This window comes from Camelus bactrianus, chromosome 16, assembly GCF_048773025.1.
Source record: "Camelus bactrianus isolate YW-2024 breed Bactrian camel chromosome 16, ASM4877302v1, whole genome shotgun sequence".
Taxonomy (NCBI): Eukaryota; Metazoa; Chordata; class Mammalia; order Artiodactyla; family Camelidae; genus Camelus; species Camelus bactrianus.
The window spans coordinates 58,601,821-58,625,814 of record NC_133554.1 but is presented as its reverse complement, the minus strand read 5'-3'; the positions used below and the strand labels follow the sequence as shown (position 1 = coordinate 58,625,814).

At 60.2% G+C, this 23,994-nt stretch overlaps 1 protein-coding gene across 4 annotated transcripts in view; it reads right to left on the bottom strand.

The window, feature by feature from the left end:
• Positions 1-23,994, bottom strand: part of RPTOR (regulatory associated protein of MTOR complex 1) — a 236,500-nt gene that overhangs the window by 51,817 nt on the left and 160,689 nt on the right. For all 4 annotated transcript variants that reach the window (XM_074343898.1, XM_074343899.1, XM_074343900.1 and 1 more), the window contains exons 10-13: positions 19,327-19,402; positions 15,028-15,129; positions 10,387-10,470; positions 8,508-8,618 (exon numbers count right to left, since the gene is read on the bottom strand). In XM_074343898.1, coding sequence (XP_074199999.1) covers positions 8,508-8,618; positions 10,387-10,470; positions 15,028-15,129; positions 19,327-19,402 — 373 coding nt within the window. The remainder of the gene's footprint in view (positions 1-8,507; positions 8,619-10,386; positions 10,471-15,027; positions 15,130-19,326; positions 19,403-23,994) is intronic.

Genomic DNA, 23,994 nt, shown 5'->3' with positions numbered 1-23,994 from the left:
GCCGTTCATTGGGCTCCGGGGGAATAGCCAGAAAACCTGCCCCCGACATTGAGGGTAACGCGTCCCTAGGGAGATGCTGAATTCCGGCAGCTCCCGGCGTGCTCCGCTCCACGGGGTGAAGGCTGCTCAGAAGAGGGGTCAGCATCTTAAGGCCTGAGTCTCAGACGGCACTGCCACATGGCCCCGGCTCTCGGGGCGCCCGCTGGCTGGGGCAGGGCCTGTGCGAAGCCCTCTCAGGGGCCCGTGGGTGTGCACACGGAATGTGCTGTTCACTGCAGCCCGGAGCCCTGCCCCCCACCTCCCCTGCCGCTCCACTCCCCGGGCTGCTCTGATAATGAGCTGTTGTCAGTCACATCAACAAACTAATAAGGTAGCTACTGGACTCGGCTGTTTCACTGGGAACTGAGCGAGGCAGAGGGGCGGTTGGGAGCAGGGCACCGGGGCTCGGGTTAGCAAGCTGGTCCCTGGGGCCAGGGAAGCCAATTAAGCGTAAGCTTTCAAGTCACTCCCAGAAGGGACCCCTCGCTCTGAATGAGGTTTTGACAAGTGAGCTCAGAGGCGTCAGCGTGAGGCCCCCTCTGCAGAGACTCGTCCAGAAGTGCCGGGAGAGGGCACGGGGGCGGCCTGCAGCCTAGAGCCCGCGCCCGAGGACACGGTCACCTTTATTCTTACACCAGAGGCTTGTCAAGCCAAATCGAGGCCCACACATTCACAGTGAGGCTCCTGAAGCACAGAGCGATGAAGTGTCACCAAGTCCCATCCTCCAAGTTGACGCTGAGGCACACGTCAGAGCACCTGAAGCTGCAGCTTCAATGCACCTTCGGCATCAGAGACGGTGACAATGTTTACACTAAAAGGTCTGTTTGGACGAGGCTGTCAGGCAGGTAGGAACCACCAAACACGCTCTCTGGTCACGCCCACCCTCACGGCCAGCCCTCAGCGGGTGTCCTTATGAACCGGTTTAGAATCTGCTCAGATTCTCACATCAGCCACCTCAGCCCTGTCTGTGTCCACACCCGTGGGCTGGCAGGCGGGCTGGGGACCTGCAGGGCACCGCTCTGGCTCTCAGAGGACGCTGGGACACAGGCCACCGGGCCCCGCTCACCTTCCTGTCCTCCCGCCTGGGGCCGAGTGCCTCCTCATAAGGAAGAGAAAGCAATCCTTTTAACAGCAAAGGCCCAGCAACGCTGGCATAGGCGGGGGGAGAGGCTCTGCCAACCTGACCGCCTCCAGGGAGCTGCTTCCAAAGGCTCGATCTGTGTCTGTCTGTCTGTCTGTTCTCACAGGGTCAGGCTGTAGATGTGACTGCTTAAGGCCGGAGGCGAGGACGAGCCTGGATGCGAAACGGTTTTTCCTAAGCAGGTGACCTCCCCCGCCCCACCAGCTCTGATGCTTCCGTCTCGGGGTTTTCAGGGAATTACATTTTTAAGACGGGGAAAGGGAGGCGATGAGGAAAGACAAGCAAAGAGAAGGGCACCCAAGCACCTTTCACCAAGGCAGCAGCTGGAGGTGCGGTTTGCAAACAGACGAACGGACGGACAGACGGACCGAGGGGGCAGAGAGCAGGATGAGGCCGACCCAGAGCCATCTGTCACTGCCTGTATTATTTCTACTTTCGGCAAATTCTTAAGGTTTTCTTCGTGGCCTAACATATATGGTCAGACTTCACGAATAGACATTTAAAAGAAGGAAAAATGTTTACAACTGGGTCAGAATTCAATACACATTCCTTCATTCTACCTCACTGTAAGCCTGCTTTTAATGAACTAGCAACGCTTCAGTGCACAGACATGTTACACCACCGAGCACTCAGTCACCCTGAGAGGGAGGAAGTTACTGTAACTCCTCTTAAAAAAAAATCGAAGTGTAACAGACCCACGTCATATCGATAGCATTGTAAATGTTTTCAGCAGTTCATACAGATTGGCTAATAGCGGATTACGTAAGGCTGGTTTTTGTGTGTTCACCTTCCTAGTTTCACCTATCAGTTTGTAGATCCAACCAGCTTTTCTACACGGAGAGTCGTGCTGTTTGGAAATAGTTACACTTCCGTCCAGCCTGCGTGGTTTTGCTGCCTCGCTGCACGACCCAGGCCTTGCAGCACACCTCTGCGGACTCCTCTGTGGACTCCCCTATGCAGACTCGCCTCTGCAGACTCGCCTCTGCGGACTCCCCTCTGCGGACTCGCCTCTGCAGACGGCCAGGCCGGCGCCCGGCTCCGCGCCTGGCCCTGGGGCTCAGACGGGCACCACGTGGTGTGACGTGGGCTCCAGCATCTTCGAAGGACGCTGTCTGTCACGTGGAGGGAGTTCCCTCGTTGGTCCCTCATTGGTTCCTCACTGGTTTGCTGAGAAGTCCTTTTTTCTTCCCAGTCAGGAATGGATTTTAGATTTGGTCAAATGCTTTCTTTCTCTCCACTGATGAGATGATAATACGGCTTTTTGTTTGTTACCGCGATGTTACTTTTTATTTCTGTCTTTAAACAAGTTAACATTCCTAAAGTAAGTCCCCCTGGGTCATGACGCATTGCCCTTTCACACCGTGCGGAATTTGATTTGTGAAGTTTGGCTGAACATTTTTGCGTCCACGGTCACCAAGGACACAGGGCAGCAGCTTTCTTTTCCTGCCTGGTTGCAGGTTCAGGACGCAGTGAGGCTCGCGGGATGGTGCAGCAAGTGCTTACCGCCACCCACGTACTTCTTCATCGACGATTGGGCAGAATTCACCAGGGAAGCCACCTGGACATGGAGTTCTCTTTGCAGGAAAGTTCTTAACCACAAACGTGAGTTTTGAAGCAGGTCCAGTGCTGTTCGGGTAATCTTCCCTCTAAGGGAGCAGCCGTGCCATCCGAGGAACTTATTTCACCAAAGTCGCCACAACTTCGGGCATCGAGTTGCTCACAGACTCCCTCACCGTCCCTCCGGATGTCCAGAACCTTCGGTGACGCCGCCTCGCTCACTCCTGACTTGGGTCTTGTGTCTTCCTTGTCTGTTTCCTCATCAGTCTGCGCAGTTACTGGTCTGCTCAAGGCAGCAGCTTTCTTTCGATTGAGTGAATCTATTCTGCTCTCCACTGTGATCTTTGTTATTTCCTTTCTCCTGCCTCCTCTGGATTTGACTTGCCTTTCTTTTCCTAATATCTTAAGGTGGAAGCGGAGGGCAATGATTTGAAACCTTTCTTCTTTTCTAATACACGCATTTAGGACAGAAACCTCCCTCGCGGCACCACTGATCTGTGTCCCACAGTGTGTTTGCACTTTCATTCAAGGTATGTTTTACTTCCCTTGAGACCTCCTTGTTGAAAAAAATTATTTTAAAGTTCTTATTTCGTTATTTTATATACTAATGTAAATGTTTATATGATTATAAATATTCATAATTATGTACAAATTATACTAAGCATATAAGTTATATTAAAGCATACATATTTCCCAGCTTCACGGAGGTGTAATTAACAAAAACTTGTATACATGTAAGGTGTAAAACATTTGATTTAAGTATGTATTGTGGAAAGATGAGCACAATCAAGGGGGCTAACACAGCCGTCATTTCACACAGGTACCACTTTTTTCTCGGTGTGACAAGGGCTCCTAAAACCTGCCGTTACGTACACAGTGCAGCACCGGTAACCGAACACCAGGCTGTGTGCAGGCCGCCAGAACTCGCTCACCTCGTAAGGGGAGTCGGTCCCCTCTGACCAGCCTCTGCCCCCCCCCCAGCCCCCGACAAGCGCCGTTCTGCTGTTTCTGTGATGACTTTTGCGGCTCCACAAACGACTGAGACTGCAGCTTTCGTCTTTGTCTCGTCTGGCTTACTTCACTTAGTACAATGTCCTCCGGCTTCAGCCATGGTGTCTCCGATGGCAGGATCTCCTTCTTTCTTATGGCTGGATGATATTCCACTGTGTGTGTGTGTGTGTGTGTGTGTGTGTGTGTGTGTGTGTGTGTGTGTGTGTGTGTGTGAGAGAGAGGTTTCCCTGTCCACTCATCCGCTGATGGACGCAGAGCTGGCTTCCACACACATCTTGGCTGTTAAGAACAACGCTGCAGCGGACTTGGGAGCGAGGTACCTCCTTGAGACACGGACTCCGTTTCCTTCGGATTTGCACCCATTAGTGAGGTTGCTGGACTGTGTGGTGGTTCTGTTTTTAAATTTCTGAGGAGCTGCCATGGTGTTTCCACAGTGGCTGCACCGACTTACATCCCCAACAGCGCACGAGGGCCGCCTTTCCCCACGCCCTCGCGGGGACCCATGAGCGCGTCTGTTTGATGATGTCTCACCGCGGCTTTGACTGCGTTTCCGATGGCGAGTGACGCTGAGCACCTTCTCGTGCGCCCTTGGTCGTCATTGGGAGAACGCCTGCTCAGGTCCTCTGACCGTTTTTAATTCAGTTTTGTTTTGTTTTGTTTTGTTTTTTGCTATTGAGTTGTCCGAGTTCCTTGCAGTGTACTGTGGTATTAATCCCGTGTCAGCAGATGGGCTGCACACATTTTCCCACACTCGGACCTCCCGCTCTGAAGGCTGTTTTTTCATTTTGTTGATTGTTTCCTTCGTCGTGAAGATTTCAGTTTGATGTAGTCCCACTTACTTATTTTATACGTAAATTTTTATAACTATAAATAAACGTGAGTTTATGTAAATATTTATGTTGCTTATACAATTTCACATTTATATTTTATTACATATTTCAATTTACATATTTACATTACTTAAATTTTTATAATTCAAAAATTTTTAAATTGAAGTACAGTCAGTTCGTAAGGTGTCATTCTCTGGTGTACGGCATCATGTTTCAGTCACATACATACTTGCTTTCACCTTCTTTTTCATTGTAGGTCACCACAAGATACTGAATACAGTTCCCTGTGCTACAAGGTAGGTCCTTGTTTATCTGTTTTATGCACAGTAGTTAGTATCTGCAAATCTCAAATCTCAATTTGCCCCTTCCCACCCCCTGCCCCCCAGTAACCGTAAGATTGAAAAGCATCTTAACCGTTTAAAGAGTGCAGTTTAATTTCCACGTGTTTGGAGATTTTCCTGTAACCTACTTTGGTTCTGTGTTTGCTTCCACTGTGGTTGTGGAATTCACCGTGTGCGATCCCACGGCTCTCAGACGCGCTGCGGTTTGCTCTGTGGTGCAGGACGAGGTCTGTCGTGGTGTGTCCCTGGGGCGTGGAGAGGGTGCACGGTGCACAGCCGTGTGGAGCTGCTGCAAAAGCCAGACACGGCCCAGCTGGACACGTGCTCCAGGGAATGTTCCCGGGTTGGCTCCGACGGGTCCTCCCACGTACTGAGAAGGGAGGAGTGATGGCTCCTCCCCCTCCCCTGCAGCTCCCCCAGTTTCCAGCTTCTGTGTGTTCAAATGCTGGTACGAGGTGAGCGAACACCCCGACCACATCCTCACGACGAGGGGACTCCTTTGGCCTCAGGAGACGACACGTTACCCGGTGACACCCTCGGCGCTGACGACTGCTGGCTGTGTTAACAGGGGCACTCAGCCTTCATTTACCCAGTGGTCACACGATGTAGCTTCACGTCTAATCTATTTGTGTCTTTTATGCAAAGTGCGTTTCTCTGAGGCTCATTTAGTTTGTTTTTCTTTCTTTTTAAACCCAGCCTGACAATCTCCGCCGTCTAACTGGGCACCTAGACCATTCACACTGTGATTACTGAAGTCATGCTGCACTCTTGCATTTTCAAAAGTTATTTGCCCCGGGTACGGATTTGCAGGACACTGAGGACGCAGCCCGCTGTCCTGGGGCCATTACTGCGCCCGACAGGCGCCCGCTGTCGCCCTGACTTGGCTTCTCTGCGCCTGCGCTTGCTGGCTGCTTTCAAGCCCCTGGATCCATGTCGTCTTTGAGCGCCTTGACGAGCAGGCGCCCTGGTACCGCCTTCTCCACTCCTCGTCCTCGGGCTTGTGGGCTTCCCAGGTCTGCAGGTTTACACTTTTCATCAAACTTGAGACTCTCTTAGCCATTATTCCTTCAAGTGTTTACTCTGCCAGCCCCCTCTGGGGCTCCAAACACACACGCAGGTCACTGGCAGCCGCCCCAAGACTTGGAGGCGCTCCCTTCGTTGCACAGAGGGGCCTCTGCTCACCGTGCTTCTTTTTGGAGTTTTTAATTCCTGTGTCTTCAAGTTCACTGATTTTCCTTCTGCAAAGCTCAGCTGGTTGCTCATCCCACCCAGCACACGTTCCCGGCCAGGCCTGCAGTCTTCATCTCCACAGCTCTGAGCTGGGTCCCTCCAGCACCCTTCACGTCTCAGTGGAGCTTTTCACGTGGAACAGACTCCTCATGACTGTTCTAACGTCCCCGTCTGGTCATTCTACCGTCTGTGACAGTCCAGGAGAGGTTCTGGGGGGCTGGCTTCTTTCTCCTCGTGATGGACCATGCTTCCCTCCCTCTTCACGTGCCCGGTCACTGCCGCTGGTGGCAGTGAGAGCACAGTAACGCGGAGCGCGGGGGACGTGGGGGGAGACCCTCCGGGACCCGACTCCGCGGAGAAGACGGGGGCCCTGAGACGTCAGGAAAGGGCTCGCCGAAGGTGCTGTCCCGAGGCACCTTCTCACCACATCAGAGCCCCCAAGGCACACGTCGCCCCTCAGATGGCACACGGTCCCTCTGAGCCTGCCGCCCTTTCCTGAATGCCCTCCTTCCCCAAGGCTGAAGTCCCTCCTGTCCCCTGCATCCCAGGAGCCCCTCACGTGATGGCCTCGGCTGGGACTGCAGCCTTAGCGGCCCCGCCCTCTCAGCCCTGGGAAGCCCCCCGGGGGGTGGGCAGCTCCCTGGCAGGGGACGTGGAGCGCTGGGGGGCTGGAGCGCCTCGCCGTGCCCCCGACCCTCAGGGCGGCCACATCGAGGACTCACTCCGGGAGCTCGGAGCTCCACTTGAGGACACGGGGCCAGAACAACTCCCGAGAAACACCCTGAATTTAATCTCATGGAAACTCGGCCAGGGTGATGGTGAGAAGGAAGGAGGACGTAAACAACATTCAGTCTCAGCCGGAAACATGAGAGCTGCCTCTCAGCGAGGTGACTGCCTTCAGACAAACAGGTGCTACGGGCTGGGTAAGCAGCCAGCTCGCAGGATGGTCCCGGCGCCCGCGGGGGTTTACAGAGCGCTGACGGCAAGGGCACTTCCTCAGCTCCTCCAGTGTCATTAAACGTGGGACCCCCCAGCACAGAGCAGATGGTGAACGAGAGCAGGTGCGACGGAGACGCGCTGCAGGACCGAGGGCTCGGGTCCCCTCAGGGGCCCGCAGCAGAGGGGGTCACGTGGGCCGGGGTCACGTGGGCCAGGGCCTCTGGCGGTTTCGAGGCAGCCGTGTGCAGGACTGGTGTGTGAGCATAGTGGGGTCTGTCACCTCCTGGCCAGCAGTGCTGGCGTGGGAGTCCGAGGGTGTGAGCTGCACAGAGTCCCGGGCAGCGGGCGGTGACAGTGGTGCAGGGGCCTGGATGGAGGAGGGGCTGACACACTGAGCCGAGGCCCCCACCCCCTCCTCCTGTGGAGCCGGGACCGGCCTCCACTCTGCACGGTGAGGCCCCTGCCTCCTGCCCCCTGCTCTGCGGCTCTGCTGGACCCCCCTCCCGTGGGTGGAAAGGGCACCACGCAGATCACAGCGCTTCCATGACAGATTTGCCCCGGGATCCTGGGCAGCTCCTTAAATGACCATTTTCTTATCCGCAAATAATGTGCGAGGTCACACTGACAGCCTGGAGCTGATGTGAGAATCAAGACTCTTCACAGGAAAGCCCTTGGCCCTGGGCGACACCCACACTCATGAGAGCACCCAGTGGGCGGCTCGGGGTCCCACCTGAATGAAGCTCGGTTCTCGTCTCCAACTAGAGACCGTCCAGGTCACTGTTCCGTCACAGACAGCAGACCCACCCACGGGCGCTGCCCTTCCCCCGCGGACCCTCGGCAGGCCCCCGGCCCCCTCTCTGTGTCGCACCAGGGCTCTGCGGCCGGATTGCCGGTGCGTGGCCGCTCTCGGGGCTTGTGTCCCCGCTCCCTACGTGCGCCCTTGACCCAGAGCCTCCTTCTTCGTGTCCTGTAACCCAGCGCCCCAGCCTCCCCTCGACAACCCCCGTCCACCCTCCCTTCTCCCTGAGCCTTCGTGTCCACAGGCCCCTCGAGGACTCGCTGTCTCATCACCGGGTGGACGGGCCTGTCTTCATCGCCCGGACCACGCGCGAGGCTTCATCACTGGGGTCTCTCCCACCGTGGCCGCCTGCCCCTCTGTCAGCTACACAGCCAGCCCCCCACACAGGCTCAAGCTCACACCCACCCGGCCCCCCACCTCTGGCCCTCCCGCCCCCAGGCCACCTCCACAAGGAAGCGGGTGGTCGTTGTGGACTGGAGGGTGGCCGTGGGCAGGAGCGCACCAGAGACAACAGGTTAGCGGAGGGCTGGGGGGACAGACCAGGGCTGGGCCCCTTCCCGGGAGGGAGGGAGGGAGGGAGGTGGTGGCAGGCGGAGGCCGGGGAGGACAGTGGTACTCACGCTGTCCACGGCGAGGATCTTGGCCCAGATGAAGACGAGGAGGGGCCGCAGCTCCCGGGCTGAGCTCTGGAGCAGCTTCAGCACGTAGGGGAAGATGCCCACAGACAAGGCCTGCAGGAGGGGGAGTGTGAGCCTCGGCAGGGGCAGGGCACGGTGTCCTGGTTCCCCGGGGACGGTGCCCGCCTCACCCTGGCCCTTCCTGGGGGCCTGCCTGCTCCGCACCCCGCAGCTGGTCTAGGGTGGTTTTCCCCACGGGGACCTGAGGCTCCTGGGACCCATCGTCCTTGCCCTCGGGGGCCCTGTCTGCTCTCAGCACCAAACCCCAGGCCCCTGAAGGGTGATCGCCACATGGGGACCCTGTCTGGGCCTCCACCTCTTGCCTGCCAGTCGCCCTGGAGGCAGATGGTCAGAGGGGCTGGGAGTAAGAGGGGAGGGGGTGTCTCTGAGCAGGACACCGGACGAAGCTCATTGCATCAGTCACCTCGGCTCTGCTCTGTCCATATCCGAAACTTCTCGGAATTCTAATGACATCCCAAGGCACCCCCTTTCAGGACAGCTAGGGGGGCGCCCCGCCCAGTGGCCCACGGCAGGCCCGGGCCCCTCCTCGTTCACGAGGGGCGAACGTCGGTTTCTCGCGGTCGGGCCCTCACCTAGGCGCCCAACCCGCACCTGTCACAACACCTCATTGCCCGGCACCTGTTCACACACGGGCGCAATTTCCAACTGGCACAAGCTTAACTCTTTAAAGGGCCAAAATTAGCTTGAAAAAATTAACCACATAAATGAGGCTCCCTCTGAAACGTCATTAACGCACATATCCTCGTCTCTGAAAGAGGACGAGCGAGGCGGCCGAGGCCCTTCCGCAGCGACGCAGCGGCAGCAGGTGCACGGGCCCCGGCCGGCCACGAGGTTAGGGGACGCCCGGGCCTCCACTGCGCGCACCTGCTGCGCACTCTTCGCGCTCAGGCCCCTTGGGGCACCGGGCTGGCGCCGGGCGCGGAAACGGTCTGCCTGCTTCTCAGTCTCCCCTCTTCTCCTTCAGCGCTGAGCTACAACCACCACTCTTGGTCGACAGTACATAATGAAACAGCTGCTGAAATGACCCGAGACCTCCTGCGTGCCCAGCGCCCAGCGCCACCATCACCCAGTGGCCCGGCATCCTGACTGGCCCGGCCCACTGGCCCCTCGCGTGCCCCCGTGATTTCTTTGGTAAACAGTGTTCATCTCTGAAAAATAGGGCCACGTTGACGAAAACATGACCACAAACCACTACCACACACGAAAACACGGACAGTTATTCTTTAATAACATAAAACAGTTCATGTAAAACTTCTAATTGCTTCATGAAGGTTAATTGCCCGATTTTAGCTTTCACACTTTGATTTGCAAACAGAGCCAAATACGGTGCAAACGCTGCAGCTGGTTGGGGGCTCCCGGCCCTGCCCTGGCCTCCAGGCCCCTCTCAGCACCTCTTTCCCTCGTGTTCTCTAAGTGGACCCCTGGGCTCTATTTTTGTTGGTGTTTTGTTTTAAATGGCCGTTTCTACTCTTCTGTAGAATGAATAATAGAAAAGTGTTTCAGAATTGTGCCTAAAATCTGAGTGACTGTCCTGAGAGAACACGAGCCACGTGTGGCCAGGTCAGCCCCTCCCTGACGAGCGTCCATCAAGGACCCTTTCCGTCCTCGAAGGCGAAGCCCCACAGCAGACAGAAAAGGGGTCCCCGACGGCGACAAGAAAGGCACACAGGGCGTGGCCCACGGGGCCCGCGGGCTCACCGGTCACCCCCGTGGCCGCCCTCGGCCACACGGCCAACGTCCCTGGACTCCGTGATGGTAACATGGGTCTGGTGGGCCCCCCCCCCCAGCAGGAAGCACGTACCAGGCTCACCGCCCAGGGACCCAGGTCCAGAAACCTCCCCAGCAAGTCCAGGGCCCTCAGCCGGTGCACCTGGCTCAGCAGCACCTGAAACGAGAGGGGACGGCGTGAGCGCAGGCCCTCGCGCGGGAGCTAGTCGCCGCCGCTGGCGCTGCTTCTCTGCAGACAGGCTGGGGAAACGCCCCTCCTTCCCCAGCAGTAAGGGGCACCCCCTGGAGAAAGCAGAACAGACGCTTTTCAGCCGTGTTTAAGGAAAAGCTCACTGATGACACAGGACACTGACTTCCAGATGCGGCTCTCCGTGTACACGCCTCCCTGTTACTCTGCGCTCGCAGGTGCACCGCTGCATCTCTCACCTCCTCGCTGACTGCATGAGACTCAGCGACTCTCCCCCACACCCCTGGACACGCCTGACCGGCGCACTGCCAACGGCAGCGCCGAGCTTCATGGCTGTAAACGTGCGCAATTCACTTAGTCTCCCCGCTGCCAGATATTTAAGTTGTTATCAAATTTCTGCTGTTATAAACAGCACTACGATAAACACCCTAACGGGTTTATCTGCACATTTGTGTGGTTCCCCTCAGGACAAACCTGTGAAGTCAAGTCACAGGATCACAGCACACACACGTGTATCGCCAGGCTGAACGCCGAGCAGTGTCGAGTCCGCGCCGGCGCCACGGGCTGGGTGGCCTTGGGCAAAAACTTCTCTGAACCTTAATCTCTGAATTCATACGTAACACAGGACTCACCTACATGGGTTCCATTAAATGTCAGACTAAAAGCTCCCAGGAAACACTCGTCCATATTACACTATTACTTGCTTACACGATGGATAATAATAAAATGCCCTTTTAATCTGAATTTCTTTGATTACAAGTGAGGCTGAGTATTTCCTCATAGGTTAATTGGCTATTTCTCGAGTAAACTGGTGCGCGTGCCCTTCTCTCCTCCCTAAGCGTCTGGCTTGTTCTTACTGACATGAAAGAATTCCTTGTAGATTAACACCAGCCACCTCCGCCACGCACTTCCCTCTTTTCTCCTGTGTTGTATCAGTTCTCAGCTCTCACGGAGTCACCTTACTGGCTCTTCCCCGTGGTGTGTACGTGCACCAGTCCCCGGGGTGAACGCACACGCCACGATTCCCAGTTGTCCCAAGTGTGTGGGGCACTTACCGTGTGCGGCCGCCGGGCTGGGTGCTGGGGCCACTGGGACCAGCAGGCCCCCTCCTGGCACGACACCCAGCGCTGCAGAGCAGGGGTCACACGGCCGCACTGCAGTAACCACTGTGACAGCGGACACACAGCCCGGGCCGCCCCCAACTCTGGGGGTCTGAAGGCTCTCCCTCCCAGTGGGCACCGTGGGGGTCCCCGGGTCCCAGGCAGAGGGGCTGGGAAAGCTGGGGCTGTCTGAGGAAGGGCAGGTGGCCAGTCTGATGGGGGCGGCTCCAGAACCAGCCAGGCCTGCACACCAAGCTAAGAGCATCAGTCTTTCCTAAGACAAGCCGCAGGTGAGCTGTCCAGCATACCTGCCGTGGGACAGGCTGGCAGGAGGCCAGGGGACCCGGCTGCCGCCGTGACCGATGGAGAGAAAGACATTCCAAGAAAGCCAGCAAGCACAACTGACCGGAGGGTGGGGTCAGGGAAAGGAGACGCGGGGAACAAGGCTGGGAAGGAGGCGAGAGAGAAGGAGCAACGGACATGCCAGCTGGCATGGGGTGGGTGCAAGGGGGAAGCTGGGCAGAGGGGTGGAGGGAGGGGCAGGAGGCAGGACAGGGGGAGGGTGGGTTTTAGCTGTGTGCCTGCTCCTGGGAGATGTCGGCAGCCGGAGGTGTGAGAAGAGGAACTTGGGCCGCGGGGACATGGACCCCGGGGACGCGGGCCTGGAGGGAGAGCAGAGACGGCACAGCCAGAGCAGCAGTGTAAGGGGTGAACGCGGGCTGGTGGGAGCTCGAAGCGGGTGGGGGGGTCACGAGATGGGGGACAAAGAGGCAGCGAGAGAGGCTAGACAGAGCAGAAGGAGGGCAGGGGTCTCCAGAGGCAGGCTGGGGGGCTCCCCGGGGGCGAACAGCCTGTGACTGCAGAGGAGCCAAGCAGGCATCTCTGGCTGGTGGGTCACCCATGGTCAGGGAGCGGGAGGCTGGCTGCAGCCACCGGAGGGTGAGCTGTCTTCCGCTGGCTGGGGGCCTGTGTCCCTGCCACGGCTGCGAGGGGGACGCCAGAGAGCATGCTTCGTGTTTGGAAATGCTGGGAGTCTCAGGCTAAGGAGCTGGGAGGTGGCTGGGGGGCTGTTCACGGGGCGTCTGACCTGACCTGATCCTCTCCTGCTTAGCCCAGGGCTATCACGGGCCCCGCGGCCAGGAAGGCAGGTCAGACAGCAGGAAAGTGTGAGCTTTGGGGGCAAGTGGCCCGACCTGCTCACTTCCTGCCAGTGTGGCTCCAACCACACCCCCGGGGAACTTCGGGGTTCTCATCCACAGGGCAGAGATGGTGACACGTGGCTTGTTTTCAGAGTGAAAGCGGACGCAGCGGGCACAGTGCTGGCAGGCGTGAGGCCTGTGAACGTCCCCGCCGCCATCCCAGCACCCAGCCACGGGTGTCTCCATCGCTCAGAGGTGACTGCATTGGCTATATTCGTCCTTAAAGAAAACGGAGCTGCCAGAGGTTCAAGTTTCTAGATGGGCCAGGGTGAGCCGAATCTCGGGCTGTGAAAGGAGGTGTAATTCATCAAAAATCAAATACATTTAGCGCTGGTCAAGGTTCTGTTTTCTCTGAGTCGCTTTGTTATTTAAAACACCGTCAACGGGAATAAAATTCTGTTTTTCAAGGAAATAGTAGAGCCATCTGCAGTGGAAGAGAAGGCCACGGGGCCAAGAAACCGAACAGTGCGGCGCCTGTATCACCTGCTCTCCGCGTGCACTGCCCAGCAGTGACGGGCGTCCCTCCGGGGTCTTGTTTATGACAGCAGAAGCAGAAAGGGAAACCAGGCCATGTCCCTGCCACCGCCGCGCTGGTGAGACGCCCGGGAAGCATGGGGGGGGCAGCCCCCGCATCAGAGACACGGCGTCCGTAGACGCTCGGCGACGCCGGGCTTCGTGCGGCGGGGACTGAGCAGCGGCAGGAGTCCTGGTTAAACGTCTGGTGTTGGTTCCTAAACGTGACGTCTTCCTTCCGATTCCTTCTGCTGATTAACGTTGTTAAAAAGCTGAAGCCCGATACAAAATTAATTTTGAAAAAAAGGACTGGCTTTTGTTTGTGTTTGTACATAAATCCCTGTTTCGGTGCGCCCGGCCCTGGGGAAGTCCCAGAGATCAGCGTGGCGAGCTCAACGAGGGACTGGGTTTCCTCTGTCGCAAACTGAAGATTAATCGTGATGACACGAACACCCAGACCAACACCGAGCTGCCGGGGAGCCACCTTCCATTTGCCTCGTGCTCAGGGCCACATGCGGGTCTCTGGGCTGAGACGGGCTTCCTGAAAACAGCCTCGCAAGCCTCGCAAGCCCCTCCCGGCGTGGGGGATGCGACGGGCCGGCGCCTGGGGGCCCGAGATCAGAGGTTCTGGAGCCAGCGATGCACTAACATGTGTCATGGCGACGCCCAGTTGCCATCCGGCTGCCACTCCCTCACAGCCCTGTACTTTCATACCAAGAATTCGGTTCGTAAATGAAACGGCACCGTGAAAGCAAACAGGGCTTCCTGATGAAACACCCACCCTGAGCTGCGGGGCCTCTGGAAGGTCCCGCCTTCCCTCTGGTGCTTCCTGCTCTGCCTGGGGCTTCTGTGCCCCTGGGCCCCGGGGAGTGCGGACAGCCTCATCGAGCCCAGGCAGGGCCACCAGGCCAGGAGGCCACGGGGTCCGGCAGTGCTGCGGGCCTCAAGAACCCTCCTTCCTACCCCTTCTGTTGACTTGTATTTTTTAAAGGTGAAAAAGGCCATCAGGGCTGGTCAGGAAAGGCGTACTTCTAGGCGTACAGCTGCACAAGGGGCTGGGGCCTGAGCGGAGCGGCCACTAGCCCCAATGGCCTCAGCCTGAGCTTCTGGGTGGGAGCGCCTGCCCTGGCAGTGGACAGAGGACTGGGGACTGGAGGGCCGCGACATCCCTGATGAACGTTCTCTCTCCTGACTCCCTGAGGCACTGGGGGTATTTCACGGATAACGGGGCCCAGGTTCTGGCAAACTAACGGAATTAATGAGAAAGAGGGTGACTCCGTGGGCAACGACGCACAGCACCACGGGGCACAGCCTCCCGGGAAGTGGAGAGGTGACGGCGGCCACGCTGGTTTGTCAATAACCTACGGGTGCCAGGTGTGGCACCCACGATCACCTGTTCGTAACTTGCTCAGCCTCTCCCCTTCCCCCGGGAGTCGATTTGCAAGTCTCGTCCTCCCAGAGAGAAGGGGCGACGGTGCCTGGAGCCACGCTGGCTCGGAGCTCGCTGGTGTAGCAATGGGGGGGGAGGCGGGGCCCCGACCACACCCCAAATCAGTTTCATGGAGGGCAGAGAAGGCGCCTCGGTGACTCGGCCAGGGGAGCCCTGGCAAGGCAAGGATGCTTCTGCACCAAAGGCTTCTGGAGGGAGCTGCACACACAGCTGGGGTGAACGAGGCCCCGGGAGGCCCCGAGATGGCCGACCTGAAGAAACTCACCTGTAAAACGATGGGAAGCTGCTCAGGTGGGTTCCTGTTCTCCACGCCCATCGTGAGCCACACCTGGAAGGCGGTCAGCTGCTCAGCAAAGAAGGGGCTGTGCTGTGGGAGGAGCAGAGCGTTAGTCAGGCCCCGGCTCCTTCCGCGGCCCGGCCCTGCACTCCCGCCCGCCACCCACTCGGGGCAGCGTGGCAGACGAGGTGAGAGGCAGGCCGTGTGGGCGCCAGACGCGGCGGATGGGGAAGCCGGTCCCGTGAACTGAGGTGGGAAGACTGCGACGGAGCACGCGGGGAATTCAGCCTGGATGCCTGAATTCAGGGCCTGCTGGATGCGCGCGTTGAGGGCGTGGGGGCCACTACACGAGCCCACGGTTCGGGGGCAGGTCTGGGCTGAGACACAGATCCAGCTGGAAGGTAGGTGAGAATGAGAAGTGACCCTGGGCCGAGCCCTGTGCCCCAGCGGTGAGGGGCCGAGGTGGCGGGGACCCAAGGACGAGACCTGCGGGGGAGGCAGGGGCAGGCGGGAAGCCGGGGTGGGGGTCTGCAGGGGGGATGCGGCCGGCAGTGTCCACGGCTGTGGAGAGTCAGGCAGGGCCAAGGTCCAGAGCTGACTGCGAGACGGAGGTCCCAGAGACTGCTGAGGATGTAACGGGGGTCCCTGGGGTTGGGCAGACACACAGCCCGACTGGGCTCAAAACCCAAGAGAGGACGACTCGGAGATCTAAGAATAGACAGTCTTTTGAATGAACTTGGCTGCAGGGGGGAGGTGGGGCGTGGAGGGGGCTGATGGGGAAGGAGGGTCGGGGCGGGTGGTGTGGACAGGAATTTCTTCTCAGAGGTGGGAGCGCAGGGCGTACTTGTGAGGAAGGAGCTGCTGGCGGGGGAGGCAGGGGCTGGTTGGGGGCCCTGGCAGGTGGGCGGGTGGCACGTGGCCCTCCGGGATTGGGGCACAGGGACGTGGCTGATGTGGCGGGACTCCCAGAGGAGCCGTCTGTGGCTCCTGTCTCTGGGAGGTTGGGGGGGGGTGCCACAGTCGGGTGGAGGGGAGCGGGAGTGGGGCATATCTGATCAGCCCACTGGGCAGCAGGGTGTGGAGGGCGGTCTGTGCCCACGCTGGCGCCAAGGAGGGGTGGCCCTGACTGGTGACGACCTGGGCCAGGGAAACCAGAGAGGCAGCGGCTCAGGAAGGGGGTGCCCAGGGCGGTGGAAGGAGGTCTGGGGACCGAAAGCCCAAGTAGGGGGACCGCTGAGTTTTCTGTCTCCCAGGGTCCTTTCCCCCAAACACGCGGTCCTGCTGCCCCTGAGCCTCAAACAGAAGGAATTCCAAATCTCTGCACCCCGCCCACTGCTCTTGGCCACAGTCTTCACTTCCCCCCCAGGAAGAGCGGGTGTCCGTGTGTGAGGGAGGAGGGTGGGAAGGCCGGGATGCGGGCCGTGACTCCCAGGTTCTGGCAGGTGTAGGCACGTGCGTGTACGGACTCTAAGCCGTGGGCAGGGCTCCGCGCACCTGGGAGCCAGACTCCAGGGCGCTCACGCGGCGCCTTCCAGACGCCCGGGGGTCAGAGCCACAGCGCTCTCACAAAAAGTCAACCTCACACAAGAATTCGGCAGAGAACTTTCACACTTGGGGATTCAAGTTCTTGCAAAGTCAGCTTACATGAAGTTAGTCAAATCTGGAGGGTAACCTGTAAATTGGAAGGCAGCCCCCAAAGCGGTTTCCCTGTTTTTAAGTGTGAGTTACTTACAAACTGGTTTGGAAACAAAAGTCCTGTGAAGGGCTCCCTGCCCACACCTGTGGGAGGCCAGCTGGGCAGAGAGCGAGGGAGCCCTTGGGTCTGGGAGGGAGGGGAGGTGGAGTCAGCTTTGCCCTGTGGACAAAGTGTGCTGTGAGGCTGCGCTCCTTGAAGCAGTGGGAAGCTGACAGGTGAGACCAGCCGCCCAGCAGAAGCAGGACTCGCACTCTAACAACACTCCACAGAGCAGCTCAAGGGCTGCCCCTGCGCACCCAGGACGCACAGGTGATGCCGGGGCCAGACCGCACGGCTGCCTCTCAGCGTGCCAGGGTGACTGTGCGGACTCTCGGGGGGAGAAACGGAACCCAGGCTGAGTGTCCTGGAGGAGAGCCCACACGTCATGGGTGGAGGCTCTGAGTCACGAGCCACGTGTCCTGGGCCTCCCAGGACGATTCTGATGCCAACTGGTCGGCCCACATGTCACATGGGCCAGGGGCCTGAAAGCAGGTGCCAAGGGCGATGGACTGAGAGCAGGGGCCCCAAAGGGCCCCGCCGGACCACCGGGCTGATCCCGGTGACCAGAAAACCCACTTCTCTGGGCACGCCTGTCACAAAGGCACCAGAGCACCTGGCCACACCTGTGCACCTGCCTCAGGCCCAAAATTTAAGAGGCACCAAAAAAACACAGTAATCAAGGTAAAAAATACCTAACACAACATTTAAGAAAATAAAAATGACTGTCAAACCCACAACGACGAAGTATCACAGGTCTGTATGAGACAGGCCCGCGGGGGAGCGGGGCGGTGGGGCGGCGGGAGCCGGGGCAGGAGGGGCCCCCAGGGACCCCTGATGTGCGGGTGCCGGACCTGGTGCCTGCGGACTCTGTGTGTGTTATGCTTCCTCAGGAGTGAAAACCGAATGAAAAAGCTGGTGTGTGGCAGACGTCAGGTCGCCCTCCCCGACACAGGCTGGCGAGGTGACTTCTGCATGCAAGAGTGACTGCAGCGGATGGGAGACGCGGGTGAAGAGCCCCAAGGAGAGACCTGGCCCTGGCGGGGGGTGGGGGGCACGGGACCCTGCGAGGCCGCGTGCAGCGCCGACCCCCTCCCACGCGAGGGAGACCAGGCGCGGAGCACAGCGAAGCCCAAGCCGGTGAGGCTTCCCGAGCCGTGTTTGCGGCAGCAGGCCCAGTCTGCGAGAGCGCGGGCCAGGGGACCGGTCCCCCCGGGCGACGCCAAGCACCCGCGGGAACCCAGAGAAGGCCCTGCCGGCGCCCCTCCGGGGTTCAGAACCAAGACGGGCTTTAGGTGCGCTGAAGGTGGAGGTGGGCGGACAGCGGGCCGAGCCGTGGGCGCAGACCCTCAGCGGGGGCAGGTGGGGGCTCGCTGCAGAATTCTCCCAACTTTGCTGTAGGCTTGAAAACATTCATAATAAAATGTGGAAAGATTCAAACAATAAAGCGGAAGGAAAGAGAAGACAGAACAGAGGGAGGACCTCTGAGTCCAGTCACCGCAGCCTTGAGGGGCACTGAAGTCACCTGCGGAGTCAGCACGCACGCCCGCCGCACCCCCACAGACAGGCACACGCCCCGCAGATACCCGCGCGCACGCACACGCACACGCACACGGCGCACACACCCGCCCCTGACTCAGTACCTTAGGCGCCTCCCTGTGGCCGTGATGTGAACTACAAGTTGAAAACTCTTGCAATGACCCTCACCTTCCCCGGACACGGTGCCTCTGACCTTGCTCAAGGGCTGTGTGGACACCAAGGTCCAACACACGCCACGCACAGGCTCTGTGCTCCAGGCCTCATGTGTCCCCTGAATTGGATACAATTATAATTCCTGATTTAAAACAAGGAAACTGAGGCACCGGCGGCAGAAGGCGGGGAATAACCTGCGCACGGTAGTGTCCCCGGGGGGGGCTGAGGTGACGGTGTGAGAGAAGGCCAGTGACTCTGGCCCCGACCCCACCCTCCTTCGGCTCAGCCTCAGGGGGCTCCAAGCCCACGGACTTCTCCAGGGGGGCCTCACCCCTGTGCCCTCAGCCAACACTCAGCAGATGGACTGTGAACGGAAGAAGGGCGTGGCACGGGCAGGGGAGGCTGGAGGGGCCCCTCATGAAGACGGCCAAGGTGGGGAAGTCAAGTCGCCTCGGCAGCCGAGTGAAAGGAGATTAACTCAAGACCACCAGGCCCCACCCAGGACGCTCGCCCAGGGACCAGACCTCCGCCTGGGCCAAGCCCCAGCCTCAGAGGTGTCCGCACGGCCGCCGGGCAGCAGGGCGCGTGTCCCCAGCGTCCTTAGCGGTGAAGAGGCTCAGGACCTGGGATGAGGGAGTGAGCCTGGGAACACAGATCCCCGCCCACAGCAGCAGGGGAGAGGCTCCTAGGAGTGGACCACGCCGAAATCTAACTTTAGCCCTGGTGACCCGACCTGAAACACTTCCGGCGCACCATCTCTCCCAGGCTGGAGATGGCGTCTCTGCCCCAAGCGGGGCTTGCAGACCAGGTGTCCAGAGGAGCGGCCGCCGCATGGACCACGTGGGCGCCCTCGGAGGACTCACCCGAAATGCCGTGCCTTCCTCGATGATGGTCGGCAGCTGGGAGAGACAGATGTCGACGGCCAGGTCCCAGGCTTGCCTGCGGAGGGAACCAGAGGGACCCACAACGCATTAGTGATGGCCCGCCGACAGGGCCCTGATGGCGGAGCCACAGCCTGGGGGGCGGGCACCAGGAGCTGGCTGGCCTCGACCAGCCCACAGCCGCCTGTTCCCATCCCCCGCGGCCCTCCCTGGGGATCGGCACCATCCGGAGGCACATCACTCGCCCAGGCAGGCGGCGCTCCCGTGCTGGGAAGGGCGCGCTCAGCCGCCCCCCCAGCTCCCTGCGGCATCGGACCCGGCTGCGCCGCCTGCAGGACTCTGGGCCTGGAACTCCGGCGCGCCTCCCAGGGTTGGCTTCCCGCCCGTGAGCCGGGCTAGCGACGCTGTCCCCAGGTCCGGCAAGGCCCTGGCGGGTGGCGGCATGCAGGGACACCGCAGCGGTGCTCAAGGCTGACTCCACACCAGACATGCAGTCCCCTCGCTTTCCCTGGGGTCACAGGACGAGGCGCGGGTCCTCGTGTTCTCCCCCTTCTTCTAGAAACTGCTCCCCATTGGAACAAAGACAGCGACAGTCAGACCAGGGGCTTAGTCTCTGGACCTGCCACAGCTTCCCCAGTGCCACCCCTGGCACATGGTGGCCGCACTCGGGCTGCCAGACTGATAACCGCCCGCCTGTGGGCGGAAGGCGCCCTCTCACGCGTTTTCATAGGGGATCAAAACACACATGAAAAGTGAAAACACCCAAAACACAGCAAAGTGTACGATAAACAGAAGATCAGAGGGCTCTGCTTCATTTTCACGTGTACGGCATGTTTCTTTTCCCCCAGACCGGCCCCTCCGCACAAGCTGCCCTGCCCGCACCGACCTAATCAGGAGGCAATCAGGAGGTAGTCGGAAGTGCCTCAGAGCCGGGCAGTGAACGGCTCCCAGGGGCTCAGCAAGCGCCCTGGCTGCGGCAGGGTGGCTCTCGCAGCGTTGAAGGGGGGGGAGCGCCTCCTCTTTGTCCAGACAGAAGAAAGTCAGTCACTGCACTTAAGCTCCAGAAAGAGGCTTTGGATTTGACCAGATAAGAAGTTTCAACTTGGGAAGTGAGAACAAAGTGTCCCGGTTGGGTCGGTGACGTGGGCGGTCAAGTGGGCAGGGCCCAGGCAGCCGGCGGTCTTGCTGCGGCCGACACGTGGGCCCCCTAGCACCGCGCCCGGCAGGCCCGCGGGCCCTTGGCCGGCACCGCCTCTGGGTAGCCGGGCTGCCATGGAGAGGCCCCCACCGCTGCCGCCCAGCCCCTCCCGGGTGCGAGCCGGCCCCGCGAGGCTGCCTCGGCCCGGGAGACGGCCTTCTGAGCAGTGTGGCTGGCACAGTCTGACGGCCCCACGGCCTGGCCCCCAGCGGGTCCAACCCCCAGGAGCTGAGTCCTCTGCCAGGCGCACATTTTGGTTCCAGGAAAGCAGCTCAGAAGAGGCCCTGGAGCGGGGGGCTCACCGGGGTCCTGGGAGCGCGGCAGGGCCGAGGACTGTCTAAGTGACAGGGGCCAAGGGCTCTGCTCAGGCTCCCGGAGGACAGGAGGGAGGAAGGGCGCCTGTAAACACCTGAGACCTACTGGACACTGAGTGGCCAAATGAGGCCGGGAGCCCGCGGCAGGCTGGCGCTGGGAGCCGGCCCCCACCCCGGGCCTGGGGCTGTTTGTTCTGTGCACGAGGACAGGGTCGGAAGGAGGACCTCGGAGTCCCCTTAAGCACTGAGGTCGCGTGGCAGCGTTCCCAGCAGCAGCACGGAGCTCTGCTGAGCATCTACTTGGTGGGTTAAAACTGGCTGCATTTTCTAGGATAGAATCAAAACCAACTTGGAGTCTTAATTTGGGCTTCTCACCCGGGTAAGTGGGAAGTGGGTCCCGTAAATCCTGCGCCGCGGCGGCAGGTGCGCGTGCTGGCGGAACCAGGGAGGTGTCCGTGTTCGCACTTCCCACGGCCCCTGCGACCAGCGCACTGCGCCCCCGGGAGGGAGGACCCGGGCCTCCCCGCGCCCCGGTGTGGAGCAGCGGGGCCTGTGGGCCGTGGGCGGCCGATGAATCACGGCCTGGAAAACGTGCCACCCAGGCAGGAGCTCGGGTTTTCAGGAAACGGGCTCAGATGGCAGGGGCCCAAGGAGTGGGCTGGGTGAGGCGCCTTCCAAGAGTACCCGGCTCCATCTGCACCCGTCAGTCAGCGGCTGGGCTCCCTCGAGGGGGAGGAGAGCAGGTTACCACTGCGGAGAAACGCGAGGTTTCGGGACCCACTGAAATGGAAAGTGAAGGCGAACGACTCCCCGATGGCTTCGCATCAAAAATTAAACAGCAGCCGAGCGGGCTCCGGGCCCTTCATCTCCGGCGCCGCCTGGAGCCCACGTGAGCCTGTGGACGTCCTGCTTTAACCTCAGTTCTGTCAGGCTCTGTTCCCTGCCCTCTCCTCGCCCGAAAGCTCAGCCTCTCCGTCACCACCCACGGAGTACAGTAACGAGATGGTAAATTATTTATTCCGAATGCTCTTTCTGACTGCTGGCTGTGCACTGGCTCCCTGGGGATGCACAAACGTCGGTCTATTTACAAGGAGGCAGAGGAGCAATGGGCATAGTTGTCATGAGCATCATCACCTGGGTGAGCCCGCTGAGAGCCCACTCGGCACCGAGCACCCGGGCGCCTCGGACCGCGGGGGCAGTGTGCAAACTCCAGTGCAGCTGCGCTGGCCTTGGGGTTTCCAGGACTCACGTTTCCCTCTCTTTGCAACCGAGCCCACTGGCTGTTCCCTCACCACCACCCTCCCACCTCCCCTGAGGGCAGGGCTTTGGGCAGGACACTTGCCACCCAGGACAGGGACCACGGCCCCAGCCTCCCGGGACCAGGAGCAGCCATGGCCTCGGGGAGAGCGGAGGGGCCCCGTGCCCCGCCCCGTAGAGCCGCTGGATTTGGGGTTACCAACTATCCGGTATTCCAACCACCGCCTCTAACCACCTGCAGGGGAGAGGCAGAGCACCGGAGAGGATTCGCACCCATCCTAGTCAGCCGCCTGGGCGAGGCCACGCCCCACGCAGCCGCCTGACCCGTGTCCACACCAAGTATTTCTGATCTGACTTGACAGAAGACAATTCTGCACGACTTCATACAGCAACAGAGCTTCTCGCCAGCCCTGAGCGGTGGTCTCCTCCCAACACCCAGAACACGGCAGCCCGGCCCACCCGGAGGGCTCCCTGTTGGACGCCAGCTGGAGCGCAGGACGCCCCGGGGAGAGCAGCTGTCCGTCTGGTCAACAAGGAGGCTGGCGGGGGGTGGGGGGCTCGCCCCTGGACACCCCGGCGCGGTGCTGCTCCTGGGAGACGCGCAGCCGCCCGGCTGCTGGCCCACGGCTCCTCTCCTCTCCCACCCGGTCGTCATCCTGAGGGCACGGGTCTCCTCCAGTCAGAAGCCTGACCTGACATTCGACTCCCGACCAAAGTAGGTTAGTGGCATAACTTTCAATATTTCACGGGCCTGCCTAACGCTTACTCTGGCAGCAGACTCACGCTGGCTCTGCTGTCAGGAAACCGTCATGCGGACAGGACGTGGGCTTCGTGCGTGTGAGCCTCCCGCCGAGAGCTCGCCACCGCCGACTCCTGTGAGAGGAGCCCCGAGTCTCAGCCAGGGGGCCCCTCCCAGCGCGGAAGGACAAGAGGGCGTCTGGCACGGCGACAGGCGTCACAGGCGTCGCCCTAAGAAGCCCCTGTGCTTCCAGGCGTCTGGATCCCAGCTGCACTGCCGTCCCGGCAGGCGCCAGGGCTGCCCAGCCTCCCCTCTGAGCGCCACTCTTCTGACGGACGGCTTTCCTCGTCCAAGGCTGTCGGAGGGCCTCTCAGTCCTGTTCCTGGTTCCCGGGCTGGGACGGGCGGACGCGACGCGGACAGAGCAGCGGGGGCTGGAGAGAAGCAGGAGGTGGCTGGGAGCGTGCTGGTCGAGGGGTGGTCGGGGGTGACCCCACGAGTACCCCCACAGCAGCCTCACGCTCACCCCGACTCTGAGTCCGCTCCCCACGGAGCCCACCCCGCAACAACCAGAATTTGCCTAAAAGGGAGCCAGTAGGAGGCCCGGCCACAGACAGCGCTCTGCGGGGTTGGGGCCGTGCAGGCTGGGGACCCGGATGGCACCCCTGTCCTCAGGGTGCACGTCAGCCACCTGAGGCCCCCGAGTGCACAGGGAGGTCAGGGCCAGGAAAGCAGAAAACCCTGGGGGTGATGTTGCTAGGTTTCCGTCCATGAGCAGATGGGGCAACGACCTGGCTGAGCTCCTGTCCCTTTTTCTTCCCTTTCTTTATAATTCATGGTTTATAAACACCCGGCTCAGAAGAAGCAGAACTTAAGGCACCGCTTTCCTTGCGGGACGAGGCTGCTTGGAGGGTCTTCTCTTCCAGAAACGCACGTCTTCTTCCTGATCACTCACTCCAAGCGCCCAACACCCCTCCTCCAGCTCCTGTCTTCGCGGATTCAAGGAACCGCACCCGCTGTCCCGCCGCTCTGTTCTCGCCGGAATCACACTGCCACACAGCCGGCTCCTCCATGGAGGTCCAGCCCCGTCCCTGCTCCCCGCAACTCTGTTCTGTTTTACCCTAGAAATGCTTGAGGAGGCTA